Source organism: Spodoptera frugiperda, chromosome 21 (genome assembly GCF_023101765.2).
Source record: "Spodoptera frugiperda isolate SF20-4 chromosome 21, AGI-APGP_CSIRO_Sfru_2.0, whole genome shotgun sequence".
Classification (NCBI taxonomy): domain Eukaryota; kingdom Metazoa; phylum Arthropoda; class Insecta; order Lepidoptera; family Noctuidae; genus Spodoptera; species Spodoptera frugiperda.
The window spans coordinates 1,527,111-1,539,510 of NC_064232.1; the positions used below are offsets into that span (position 1 = coordinate 1,527,111).

The window sequence follows — 12,400 nt, forward strand, 5'->3', positions numbered from 1 at the left end:
ATTGCTTACCATCAGGTAATACGTCTGCTCGATTACCGGCTTGTTTCATAAACGTTAACGAAATTGAAACAAGACCGTGTTACTCTGGTGGTCAATCAGACCGCCGAACGCGGTCTCATTCCAAACTCGTACAATTTAAAACAAAATCACTTGTTTTCATTTAAACTTCTTCTATGCCCTCAGATCAGTAAACCCCGAAGTAGAGGTACAAGTGAAAATAAGCGAATTGACTTTGACAACGACTTTGATATTGAATTCAACTTGAACTTAGACGCTGCATTATTTGGCCTAAATGTTGGTTATACTTTTTGACATTGCCATTTTTATCTTCACGTTTTTTGACATTGCCTCTCTTTTACCTTATCCGTTTTTTCATTGCCTGTTTTGAAGTTGCATTTAGTCAACGTTGCACTTTTTCACGTTGCTTTCCTGACGTTGCCTTCTTTTACGTTATCATTTGCGGATGGTCTTTTAAATGGTTTTTTAAATTGTCCTTTCATGACGTTGTTTTTTTTTACTTTGCCCGTTTTCATTGTTAATGGCTCTACATTTGACCTATACATTTCTCTTTTTAGCCTTAAAAAATACACGATGCACGTAATTGCGCCCACCAAGACAAAATCTTGAAGGCACATTATTAAAGTTCTTAGAAATCCACTTACTTGTAGGACCCCCGAGTCAGACTCCTTGAAGAAGTGTTCGAGCCCTCTACAGAGATCAAACACTTTCGGGTTATTTGATAACAACTTGCCCCACACGGCGATACCTCGAATCTAAACAAAAAATATAAATTAAAAAACTAAAAACATGCTCTTAATCATAATGATCTCGTCATCAGGAGAAATGGATATAATCATTTCAAATGTCGAAAAGCCATGCTTCGGTACAAATTGGCGGGCTCGACCGGAGTGATACCACGGCCTCACAAGAAACCGACGTGAAACAACGCTTGCGTTGTGTTTCATTGTGTGAGTGAGGTTACCGGAGGCCCAAAAACCCTCTTCCTAATCTTCCTAATCCCCGATTACCAACAACCCTTTAATTCCTAACCCCCAAAAGGCCGACAACGCAATTGTAACGCCTTTGGTGTTTCGGGCGTCCATGGGCAGCGGCAATTGCTTACTATCAAGGAATCTATCTGCTCGTTTACCGGCTTATTCTATAAAAACCGAATGGCCACACGCGATATGCTTACTAATTTTCAATTCCATCATCAGACCAGCTCAATATCTCAAGTATTGTCATCTAATCTACTTACAACTGTCAAGTTTTATGATGATACAACAATTACAAGTGTGTGTAATTCAGATTCATAAGAAGTCTTTTTTGTAACACAATGATCAAACTCCTTAAGAAGCACTGACCTTATGCTTATACTCCCGATCTCGGATCCTGAAGGTATCCTTCAGCTCTCCAAGTACCAACCTTCGGATGGGACCACCGCGTTCTACCAGCGACTCCTTTACAAAGTACAAACAAAAATAGAAACCTTAAATAATTTTACATAAAGGCAAAAAGCTAGAACTCTTGTTACCAAATAGGCTAGTTTCCTACTAGTCAAATTCAATACTTTTTTCGAAACGTCAAAAACGATATTTTCCATGAATTTTGTATGAAATAGTGCGTTATGACGTCATCAGATTTTTACACGTCAAATAGGAGACTTATTTCTAGAAAATTAGCAAGAAAAAATTAAGCAGTTCATCAAAGGACCATGCCCATTTTTGCCCCAGAAACGCCCAGATAAAGTAAATTACAAGATTGAGGTAATAAATAAAAATTTGAATTAAATTGTTAATTTTAAGTCCTAAGAAGCACTGGATAAAAATAAAAAAATACGACTTTTTGTTGACCACCGATCGGGGCTTTTGACAGAATAATGTTTCATTCATGCTTTTTGCATTTATCACGGTCTGGAATCATGTCTTTTGGCCGGTTTATTCACTCGTTGTGTTTTTACAAATTATTTTGAATAATGATAAACTAGTATTATAGTGTTGCTGTTTTATTTGTATATTAATGATACTATCGGTAAGATTAACTTCATAATAAGTAACCGCATGTAAATTATCTTACTAGTAAAAAATATGAAACGTTATTTTTTTTAACATCTTTTAAGACTGGCAACACTGATTCATTCATTCACTCTGCGTCTGCTGCTGTGTTTACGTTTACTCCGATTGTGCTTTTCCGTTCAATTTAAAATCTACTTCGGCTACGTTTTATGGATATTGATAGTGTCGTTTTATTCAGTGACTTCGGCTTTTCTTATACGGACTTCGTTGTGTTTTGTGATTTGGACTTTTCGTTTGTGACACAAAATGTTGCGTTGCTTGAACTGTGGGTTACGCGTTCAACGCATACAGAGGCATGTTGTTACAACTTTTCCTCAAGAGTTGCTAATTATCTTGTCTATTTGGCTGAGAATTGAATATGTAAGTATCATTATTATATACATTCAGAATCTGCAGGACGGTTATACACGGTGTAGTTTTGAAACTACAATATATCAGAAGATTATAATAAAACTCATAAATAATTATGTAAAAATACGATACTTCGTCAAAAATCAATAATACTTTATAATACTTGTTATTTTATTTTTCTAATTTTAACTGATTTTCAGAATAACTAACATAATTACCTTCTGAAATATCGTGCAACTTCAAAACTATACCTTGTATAGAGTATGCATGCACGATAACTTGAAACGTGACTGCGAGAAAAATATATTACTTAATACAGTCGAACTTCAACTCTTATCGTGGACGTGTAAAATATTTTTTTTGTTTTCTTAGTTAATCATTTCTTATGGTATGTGAGACCTACTAACACCGACTGTTTTGTTTTCAGCTCCCTATGGAAGTTGTAATATGTCATGCATGTTATGTATTCTTACAAAATGCTGATGTAAACACACCTAGAATATTAGGTCATACTAATATCTGTGCTGGCTGTGGCTGTTCTTTGAATGAAGCTAGACTTCATTCTCTCGAAGAAAATGGACCATTATATGATTTTTTTCCATGGATTAGATCAGTACAGGTATTTATCTAAATCCTTAAACACCTATTAAGTACTACTTACATTGAATATGATTAATGGTAATGACACATAATTATAACAATTTGGAAAATAATCCTTATAACTATATCAGTGGTAATAGTTTTTACAATGACAATCATTTTATGCATTTTTTTAATATATTCAAGTATGATAAATGTCAGAGCTCTCTTAATTTGCATTATATTGTTTATTCAACTTAGTAAATCAAGAGATTGTGTATTTTATATTTTTTAACACTGCTTTATTTTTAACAATCATAAATATTTTCAGAATGGAAGAGATAGCTATGCTGTTTGTCATAATTGCTGGCGGCGAGCTAGCCGACAATTTGAACAAGATTCTCAACGAGAAATGGCTATACCACAATTGCCACCTGTACCTGCCCCTGCTCCAGCACCTGCCCCTGCTCCGGCACCTGCCCCTGTCCCGGCACCTGCACCTGCTTCTGCCTCTCAGCTGGGCCAGAGATCAGTTGGAATGGTCAATTTACTTCATTACAAGAGAGCTGCTAGTACATCAAGACACTGCATTTATTCCGACTGCGGTTATGTACCTATGCATTTAATACCAACATTTATTAAAAATATGTTAATTGTAGATTACAACTATTATGTGCCCCGGTATTCACGTGTTTGCCATCACCATTTGTATTCTAATACTTGGCGTGAATTACCAGAACAATCATCTTCAATATCAAGTTTTAGTATAAATCAAATAGAAGATTTAGTTAATATGGCAAAACAAAAAACTGTCACATTTAATTTTGAATGTGTTGAAGAAATGCCCAACCACATATGCCATTATTGGACTGGACTGGAAGTGTCTGAATTCATTATTTTATTTAATGAGTTACCTTTAGCTAATCAGGTACCATCACCAAAATCTGCTTTGGCTATCTTTTTAATTAAAATGAGGACAGGGGACAGTAACAAGAGATTGTCTTCATTATTTAACATACCTCGATCAACTATGGAGAGGCACATGAACATTGTACGCTTATGTTTTATGGAACATTTTGTACCATTACATATTGGATTGCAGCATCTTAATAGAGAAGATGTCATAAGAAGAAATCTGAGTATTCCAAATGCTTTGTTTGGCAATCCAAATGGCTCTGATCAAACCAGACCTGCAATCACAATATGTGATGGCACTTACATATATATTGAAAAGAGTTCCAATTATTTCTATCAAAAGGAAACTTATAGTTTACACAAATATGTGAACCTCGTTAAACCATTTCTTTGTGTGTGTACAGACGGGCACATTATTGATGTGATCGGCCCTTATGCTGCCACTCAAACCGATGCAGAAATAATGAAAGATTAATTTACTGATGAATCTGGACCCATGCGATCATTTTACAGAGAGGGAGATGTATTTATACTCGACCGAGGATTCAGAGATGCGATCCCACTGTTGGAGGCCTGTAATTATAATGTGCAGAAGCCTGAGTCGTTAAACGAGGGAGAACGACAACTAACAACTATTCAGGCAAACAAAAGTCGATTAGTGACATTATGTCGATGGGTAGTGGAAGTAGTCAACGGACGATTTAAAAGGGACTTTAAATTATTTCGCCAGGATTTTTTAATAGAGCTCATGCACATTTAATGAGTGATTTTAAAATTGCAGCTTCATTAATTAACAGATTTCACCCCACGCTTCAAGATCGGCCAGATGCTTCTCTTATTATAGAAAGAGCCTTGAGGTATCAACATACTCCTAATTACTTAGCAGAATTTGTAACAAATTATAATTTAAACAGGCGATCGGTTATGTTTAGACGCATAGACGGCAGGTTTCCTCAATTAAATATATTTCCCGTATTTAGTTACTCAGAATTGATTATTTTCGCATTGGGCCCATATCAGGTAAAACAAGCACGATCATATTATGGCGAACATGTTCGACAAAATGGCTTGTATGAAATTGAAATATGTCCTGAGCTGGAACACTCTGAAGAAATGGTTGCGGCCGTTGGAGGAAATAGACCTTATTTATTAAGGGGTCGAATCCAGTCGCGCCATGTTGGTCGGCGTAAATATTTTACGTATATTTTAATTGACACTCAGCCCTCGAGTAGTAATTGCTTAGATGCAATATTAGGTTACTGTTGCAACTGTCTCGTGGGTAACAGAACAGTGGGATGCTGTTGCCACGTTATGGCCATAATATGGTATTTGGGTTGGGCTAGACACCAAGACAATATATCGCCGCCAGCATCATTCTTAGACAATATATTACTTGTAATTGAAGAATAAAACATTTAACACTTATACTGCTTTTTTATTTTATTCGAAACTTGTACTCAATCGCCACAAACCTTGAATGCAGCAATAGATCAGTATTTTATCAGTCAGAGAACATTATTTTACCCCATTTAATTGAAACAACCTAAGTATTAGATCTGTTAATAAAATTATTATTGTAAATGCTTACAGATCAGACAGTACCTACCTAATACAAATGTTGGTATTTTTATTTGCCTTTAAGTCAAGCAGTTAATTGATGTCAAATATAAAAATATAGTTTAATACAACCCGTTCTATTTTATCACAATATGCTTTTATAATCTCATCAAAAATACCCATTTGTTGTGAGTCATTAGTCTCTTTCCATATTGAGTTCTGTTTACTCGAGTACAAGTTTTGCATCGAACCTAATCGTTTTCACATTTATATTGACACTATACTATGGAAACAAGACTAGTAGGTAGACGTAGGCCAGATCAGTGTCCTTTTATACTTAAATATAAGTGATGATCATGAAGTTCCTAATAAAAAACTAATAGCATTGCTGTCCGTAAACGATACAATGCATATAAAATATCAGTAGTAAGTTATCATGTTTAATATAGAATTACTTGTGAATCGGTGCTTTAAATGACATAAAATCTAGATATTATAAAAATACTATTAAAAGGCTATCATATGACATAGGGCTGCAATTTGGGCATCGCATGACAGTGCTGACTTTTAGCTCCATACTAATATGGGCATGGTCCTTTATGAACGAGAGTGTGATTATTTTTCAGTATTTTATTGTATTGAAAAGTTGTAATAATTTATTTTTGATCGAGGATACTACCAAATTGTATAACGAAAGATATGATCTAGTGCCTCTAACCTACCCGGTAGTACGGCGCGTTGCGTTCTGCGTGCGCTTCAAAGAGCCATCAGACCACCACAGATGAGGCCCTGTAAAGCTGACATTCCGAAGCTTCAGACTACCTAGCCGGTTAACCAGGGCTCCGGCTCAAAGAGCAGTTCAGCTCAGTAGGAACAGGGTGTTTTTAGTTAGTAAGAGTCACACTCCCTTTCGCCTCACGCAAAGCAAGAAAAGTCAATAGATGATTTTCGCCCCTTAAAAAAAGTCCCTCTAGCCAGATGCCACTTTGACGCGTCATCAAGATTAAAAGTGTGTACCAAATATCAGATCGATATGTCGTCAAGAAGGGAGTGGAATTCCAATTACTGAAGACTCAAACAAACCAACAAATAGAATATGCAACGTCACGCCTTTTTTCCCCGATGGGGTAGGTAGAGGTGCTCATTAATACCGCTATACAATGTACACCCACTCTTCACCATTTGTGTTTATAAGTCCCATGTAATAGGGGGTGAGACTATTGCCATATACTGGACACAATTCCAGACTCCGTGATACCACTGAAACATTTTCGAAAAATCGAAAAAAGCCCAGTAATACTTTGCCCAACTCGGGAATCGAACCCGAAATCCCTTGTCCGGCAGTTGCACTTGCGAACACTCGACCAACAAATAGGAACAAACTAAATAAAAACGTTTTATAAAAGGGAGGCCTTTGTTTAGCAGTGGACATCTCTCGGCTGATGATGATGATGCATAATAAAAAGGCATAATATAGGTATATACGTACCCTAAACATATTAAACCCAATATCGAGCGTTTCATCGAACATGTCTTCGTTCCACGCCCTGGCGCGGTACCGTCTCAGCATGCCCAATGCTGCCACACAGCAAGCAATGCCAGTAAACGTCTTGAAGACCTGGTACCTTTGAAAAGGACACACATATATTTAAAAAAAATATAATACTAGCGACCCTGCCCAGCTTCGCATGGGCGCAATGGTGATATTATATTATACATATAAACCTTCCTCTTGAATCAGTCTATCTATTTAAATACCGTAACAAAATCCGTTGCGTAGTTTTAAAGATTTAAGCATACAAAGGGACATAGGGACAGAGAAAGCGACTTTGTTTTATACTATGTAGTGATACAAATGTGCGTTTTTCACGAAGCTTTCTGCCTCGCACAGCTAAACTGTAGAATGAGCTGACGTCGGCGGTATTTTCGAACCGATACGACATTCAACATTCGGCTGGCAACGCAACAGTTGATAGCTTATCATCAGGTAAACAAATTATCCTTAAAGAAAAGACTGAAGAAGGAATTTATAAATATGTTAAACACAGAAGTACCTGTTTAAAATTAAAGTTCATTGTTTTAGATATAATATAAAGATATATATTCTGTAACCATAAATAGTAGTAATAAGTAATAATATTGTATAAGTATAAGAGCGCCACTATCGCCAACAAACTGTAATACAGTTTGGCGATTTTTGATGTAAAAGTTAAATATGTAAACTTTAATAAATAAATGATTTTAAAAAAAAAAAAACCGTCTGCTCATTTGCCCACTATACCATGAAAAATATTGCTATGATTGGTGGAAGCCAAACGCATCCACAGCAAAATAGCATAGCACATCTCTGGTGGAAAAGCACCTTTACATCTCCTTTGGTGTTGTGAATGTCCATGAGCGACGCTGATTGCTTACCATCAGGTGATGTTTTTCCTTTGCCATATACCACCAGATTTCCATCAGGGAATCCGTCTGTTCGTTTGTCGCTTATACCATAAAAACGAACCGCCTATACCTTACATAAAAACCGACGTAAAACAACGCTTGCATTGTGTTTCATTGTGTGAGTGAGGTTACCGGAGGCCCAATTCCCCCCTGCCCAATCTTCCCAATCCCCGATTCCCCAACAGCCCTTAAATTCCTAACCCCCAAAAGGCCACAACGCACTTGTAACGCTTCTGGTGCTTCAGGTGTCCATGGGCGGCGGCGATTGCTTACCATCAGGTGATACATCTGCTCATAAAAAAAATACTCACCTATGACTGGCCATATGCCTGGTACCCCTCAGGATCCACTTCTCCACATCGAGCTGAACGTACTGCGAGTGATAATTCTGGTCAGCTATCTCCACTGGGCTGTGGAGAACTGTCTCCGACTTTGGTAGTGGGATCATGTCATCCCTAAAGGTAGAAAGAAGACATTTGATTTTAAGGGGGCTCTGAAAGAAGTGTAAGCTTGTCATGACCAAGAGATTACAGATAGAAATAGAGATAGAGATAGAGATGGTGCGTTTACAAACATACGAGTTCACATACGCATGACACCCAGACAGAACAACAATTTGTGGATCACACAAAGAGTTGCTCCGCGCCGAAATCGAACCCGCTACAAGTTACGCGGCAGCCAGTTGCCCAGGCACCGCGCCAACTGTGCAGTCAAATTAATGCGTGCTGCTATGTGAACAGGTCCGTGTATACTGCTGTGGTTCTTACATTTTTATACAATTTGACATGATATACATTAATATCATTCGATATATTTTCTTTAACATTTTATTTTTGAAATTGTTAGTTTGAGGACCGTGCGAGAGTTTGCTTAGTCATTTCACTTTTAGTTAATTATATTCTGACAGTGTGAGCATTTATGAGACCTACCCAGATGTTCTTTTCGTTGATATTGTTCGTCGGATCATTCAGCAACAGCCGTTAGCTGAGCTGATTGTAAACTGACACATGCGTACTGCCATCTGAACAAGACCACTGCTGTGGTTCTTTCCTGTAAGGCCACTACAGAATCAACTTGCACGGTTCTCTCACATTATCTTCTATGTCATTGTCTGGACTTTAAAAGAGACTATGACATCTGAGTTTGTTTCGGCATTTCTTCTCAGAGTAGTCCGATAGGAAATCTGTCCGGCCTCATCTAGTTATTTTAGAGATAGACGTGTAAAAGTGTTATCATATGTTACTATTTGCAAAAATAAATATAATTTATCATTTACTAGCGACCCGCCCCAGCTTCGCATGGGTGCAATGATGATATATTATGCATGTATTATACATATAAACCTTTCTCTTGAATCACTCTATCTATTAAAAAACCGCATCAAAATCCGTTGCGTAGTTTTAAAGATTTAAGCATACAAAGGGACATAGGGACAGAGAAAGCGACTTTGTTTTATACTATGTAGTGATTAAAACTCCTCACCTTCCGAAGGTATGTCCATCCAGTCTTGGGGAGTAGAGGAAGAAGTTCTCACCTCGGAGTGACATAATCTGCTCGTTGGTGGGGTTCTGAGGGGCTCTGTCCGGATTCATGGGCAAGATAGGAGGAGGCTAGAAGACATGAAAATAGATGAAATAGGGAAAATAAAAAGAGAAGCGCTTCGCTTCAAACTTCCTTGTGCGAACTGCTAGGGAGTGGAACTTCTTGCCGGACTCCTGTGTTTCCTGATGGGTATAATCTGGGTGTCTTTAAAGCCCGAATGAATAGGTTGCTTATGGGCAGACGTGCTCCATCGTAGGCCGCATCATCACTTACCATCAGGTGAGATAGCGGCCAAACGTCGACCCATCAAATGTAAAAAAAAATGTGAGGCTACTTTTTTAAACATTGGTGCAGTAGAATTTTGTCTTGTGTCGTGTGTGCATTTAGATTTAGATTTCAGCCATGATCGTCTCATTGCAGGGCAAAGGCCTCCCTACCCTCCTTCCACTCCTCTCTGTTTAAAGTTTTTTGCGGCCAATCCTTGTCATAGATGTCGAGTTCGTCCCGCCATCTCCTTTTGGGCGGCGACGTCTGTGGACGTTGAGTGGACTCCACTCAGTAGTAAGTTTTGCCCACCGCTCGTCATCGTGAGTGCATTTGCAAACATAATATTTCATGCATTAAATTTCTGAACAGTATTTTCCCGTTCAGGAATCGGACTGACGATATGTTGGCTAGCTACTGCACCATTTTTTTTTTCAAAAATATAATATTTGACACCTTTTTTCTTTAGGGCACCGAGAAATCGAGCACGGAACTCAAAATTCAAATTTGTAACTCAAATTTCTTATTAAAATGACTTCCACTTACGTCTTTAGGCATCTTCTGATAGAATTCCCTGATTTTCCTCCTCGGCGTCGCCCTGGACGTGGCCAGACTGACTGCACTGAGCGATGCAAGCGGATACTGCCCCTGAAATTAAGGGAAACCAAACCATGGCAACTTGAAATCTAATAGGCATCTCTAATATATTATAACCTATACACAGGTACTCATTACGAGCTATACACAACCAGGGGCCTTAGTCCGCTATTATAATTGTGTCAGAATGGTCGATCATTGAGCAGTGCAAGAGGGACGGAGTTAGGCTCCTTTGCACTGCTGTTAATGTCACTTAGTCGTCGTCGTCGTTAGTGTCACCTCGCTTTGTATTACCTTTCCCATCTCCCATACCGCTGCAACTCCTGTGCACCAGGATCTACAGTAGATACAACCATGAAAACACCGGAACACTGAAGACCGGCGCGTCCCAGGGAAAGAATGACTGTCTTGGATCCCGCAACGAAATAAATCAGAAGATATTATTAGAGGAGAAGAAAAAGAAAACAATAATTTCCACTTCGCTCTGTGAATTTAATGCAGGAGGGTGATTTTTCAAAAAACGTTATTTTTTTTAACGAATCATTAAACATCGCGGTAGCTTATTATCATCCTATTTTTATTGGATTGGTTGAGAGCAGTGTCACAGCTGGAGACAGAATGACTTAAGCCTAAAGGCACAAAAGAGACTGCACAACTGGAAGAAGCCCAGTCGCCAAGCACCACGGAAATTTGACTTAAAACTAAGTGGGCCCTATGCGTGAGCTGTTATTCAACGGTCAGTTTACACTGGTTGTGCATAGCTTAATGTGTCCAAGGTTACCTCTCTCTTCTTCTCAATGAGCGCGTTGATGTTCAGGCTGTCCCATTCACTCCGACAGTGCACCTTCAGGGCTTTGAGGTCCAACTCGTACGTCGGCTCCCGAATCAATGGCTCACGTTGAACGATCTATCAGAAGAACTCATATAACTGTTTGACGAGGAACTCGACTAGTTTCAAACCATGCTAGAGGCTCATATTCATGAGCAGCATCCCGCGACACATAACGCGGCGATTGTCACGCTGCTACTGGCTTTTGAATCCAAAGGGACGGTTGATGTGAGTATCTACTAGCTTCTGCTCGCAGCTTCGCCTGCGTTCCAGTAGGATAAAAAACCTATGTTATTCTAGACCATAAACTACACCTATGCAAATTTTATCCCCATCCCAAGCAATTTTGACGAGATTGAGTAACAAACATACACACAAATACAGAAACTTTCGTAATTATAATACTAGTAAGAAGTAACACGACAGTCAACTTCGCTACATCCTTGTTGACTGGACATCTACACTACATGAGCTGCTGTTTACATGTGAACATTAGCTCATGACGATACCTAAGTACGTGTGTCGCCTGGACAATCAACCTCGCTACATCCTTGTTGACTGGACATCTACACTACATGAGCTGCTGTTTACATGTGAACATTAGCTCATGACGATACCTAAGTACGTGTGTCGCCTGGACAATCAACCTCGCTACATCCTTGTTGACTGGACATCTACACTACATGAGCTGTTGTTTACATGTGAACATTAGCTCATGACGATACCTAAGTACGTGTGTCGCCTGGACAGTCAACCTCGCTACATCCTTGTTGACTGGACATCTACACTACATGAGCTGCTGTTTATCTTACCTCAACACTGGTGAGGGTGATGGGTGGCTTCGGGTTTCCCTTCTTCGCAGCATCCAAATCGCCATAGTTAGACAAGAAATCTAGGACGAAGGATGTGATGCCTGCGTAACGAAGGAAGGCGCCAGCTCCAGACCTGATGATGGAAAATACAGAAGTAATGAAGGTTCTTGAACGAGGTGGAGAGATGACCTTGTAGAAGTCGTAGACATTCGCTGTAAGCAGGTCGCTTCCAACCTCGCGATGTGTAGTCATTGGGGGAGGACTGTGGGGGGCAGTGGACGGTACGTGGCTGATTGTATGATGATGACAATTTTAAAGCTATTTAGGATTCATTCCTTGAATGATTTTGAGATTTAGATACCTACTAACTTTTGTTTGTAAGTGTAAAGTTGCATTAACCAAATCATTTTTTATAATTATAACTATAATCCTCG

At 38.8% G+C, this 12,400-nt stretch overlaps 2 protein-coding genes and 1 long non-coding RNA gene across 4 annotated transcripts in view; 2 read left to right on the plus strand and 1 right to left on the minus strand.

Moving 5' to 3' along the window:
- Window positions 1-12,400, minus strand: part of LOC118280361 (uncharacterized) — a 59,564-nt gene that overhangs the window by 40,055 nt on the left and 7,109 nt on the right. For both annotated transcript variants that reach the window (XM_050702094.1, XM_050702093.1), the window contains exons 12-19: window positions 11,967-12,099; window positions 11,107-11,232; window positions 10,275-10,376; window positions 9,405-9,532; window positions 8,234-8,377; window positions 6,967-7,102; window positions 1,365-1,460; window positions 663-773 (exon numbers count right to left, since the gene is read on the minus strand). In XM_050702094.1, the coding sequence (XP_050558051.1) occupies window positions 663-773; window positions 1,365-1,460; window positions 6,967-7,102; window positions 8,234-8,377; window positions 9,405-9,532; window positions 10,275-10,376; window positions 11,107-11,232; window positions 11,967-12,099 (976 nt within the window). The remainder of the gene's footprint in view (window positions 1-662; window positions 774-1,364; window positions 1,461-6,966; window positions 7,103-8,233; window positions 8,378-9,404; window positions 9,533-10,274; window positions 10,377-11,106; window positions 11,233-11,966; window positions 12,100-12,400) is intronic.
- LOC126912046 (uncharacterized) overlaps window positions 1-12,400 on the plus strand; it is an 83,128-nt gene that overhangs the window by 26,479 nt on the left and 44,249 nt on the right. Inside the window, exon 2 of the long non-coding RNA XR_007706663.1 lies at window positions 9,690-9,788. This is a non-coding gene — a long non-coding RNA (uncharacterized LOC126912046). The remainder of the gene's footprint in view (window positions 1-9,689; window positions 9,789-12,400) is intronic.
- Window positions 1,685-5,345, plus strand: LOC126912034 (uncharacterized). The gene is made up of 2 exons (XM_050702207.1): window positions 1,685-3,045; window positions 3,337-5,345. Exons 1-2 carry the CDS (start codon window positions 2,860-2,862, stop codon window positions 4,393-4,395), a joined length of 1,245 nt encoding a protein of 414 aa, XP_050558164.1. The 5' UTR covers window positions 1,685-2,859; the 3' UTR covers window positions 4,396-5,345.

What these genes read in the sequence shown, in the direction of transcription:
- LOC126912034 (XM_050702207.1), top strand. Translation starts at nt 2,860, where the DNA reads ATGGAAGTTGTAATATGTCATGCATGTTATGTATTCTTACAAAATGCT. An exon ending in CATGGATTAGATCAGTACAG is followed by an intron (nt 3,046 to 3,336) that starts GTATTTATCTAA and finishes AAATATTTTCAG; the next exon opens with AATGGAAGAGATAGCTATGC.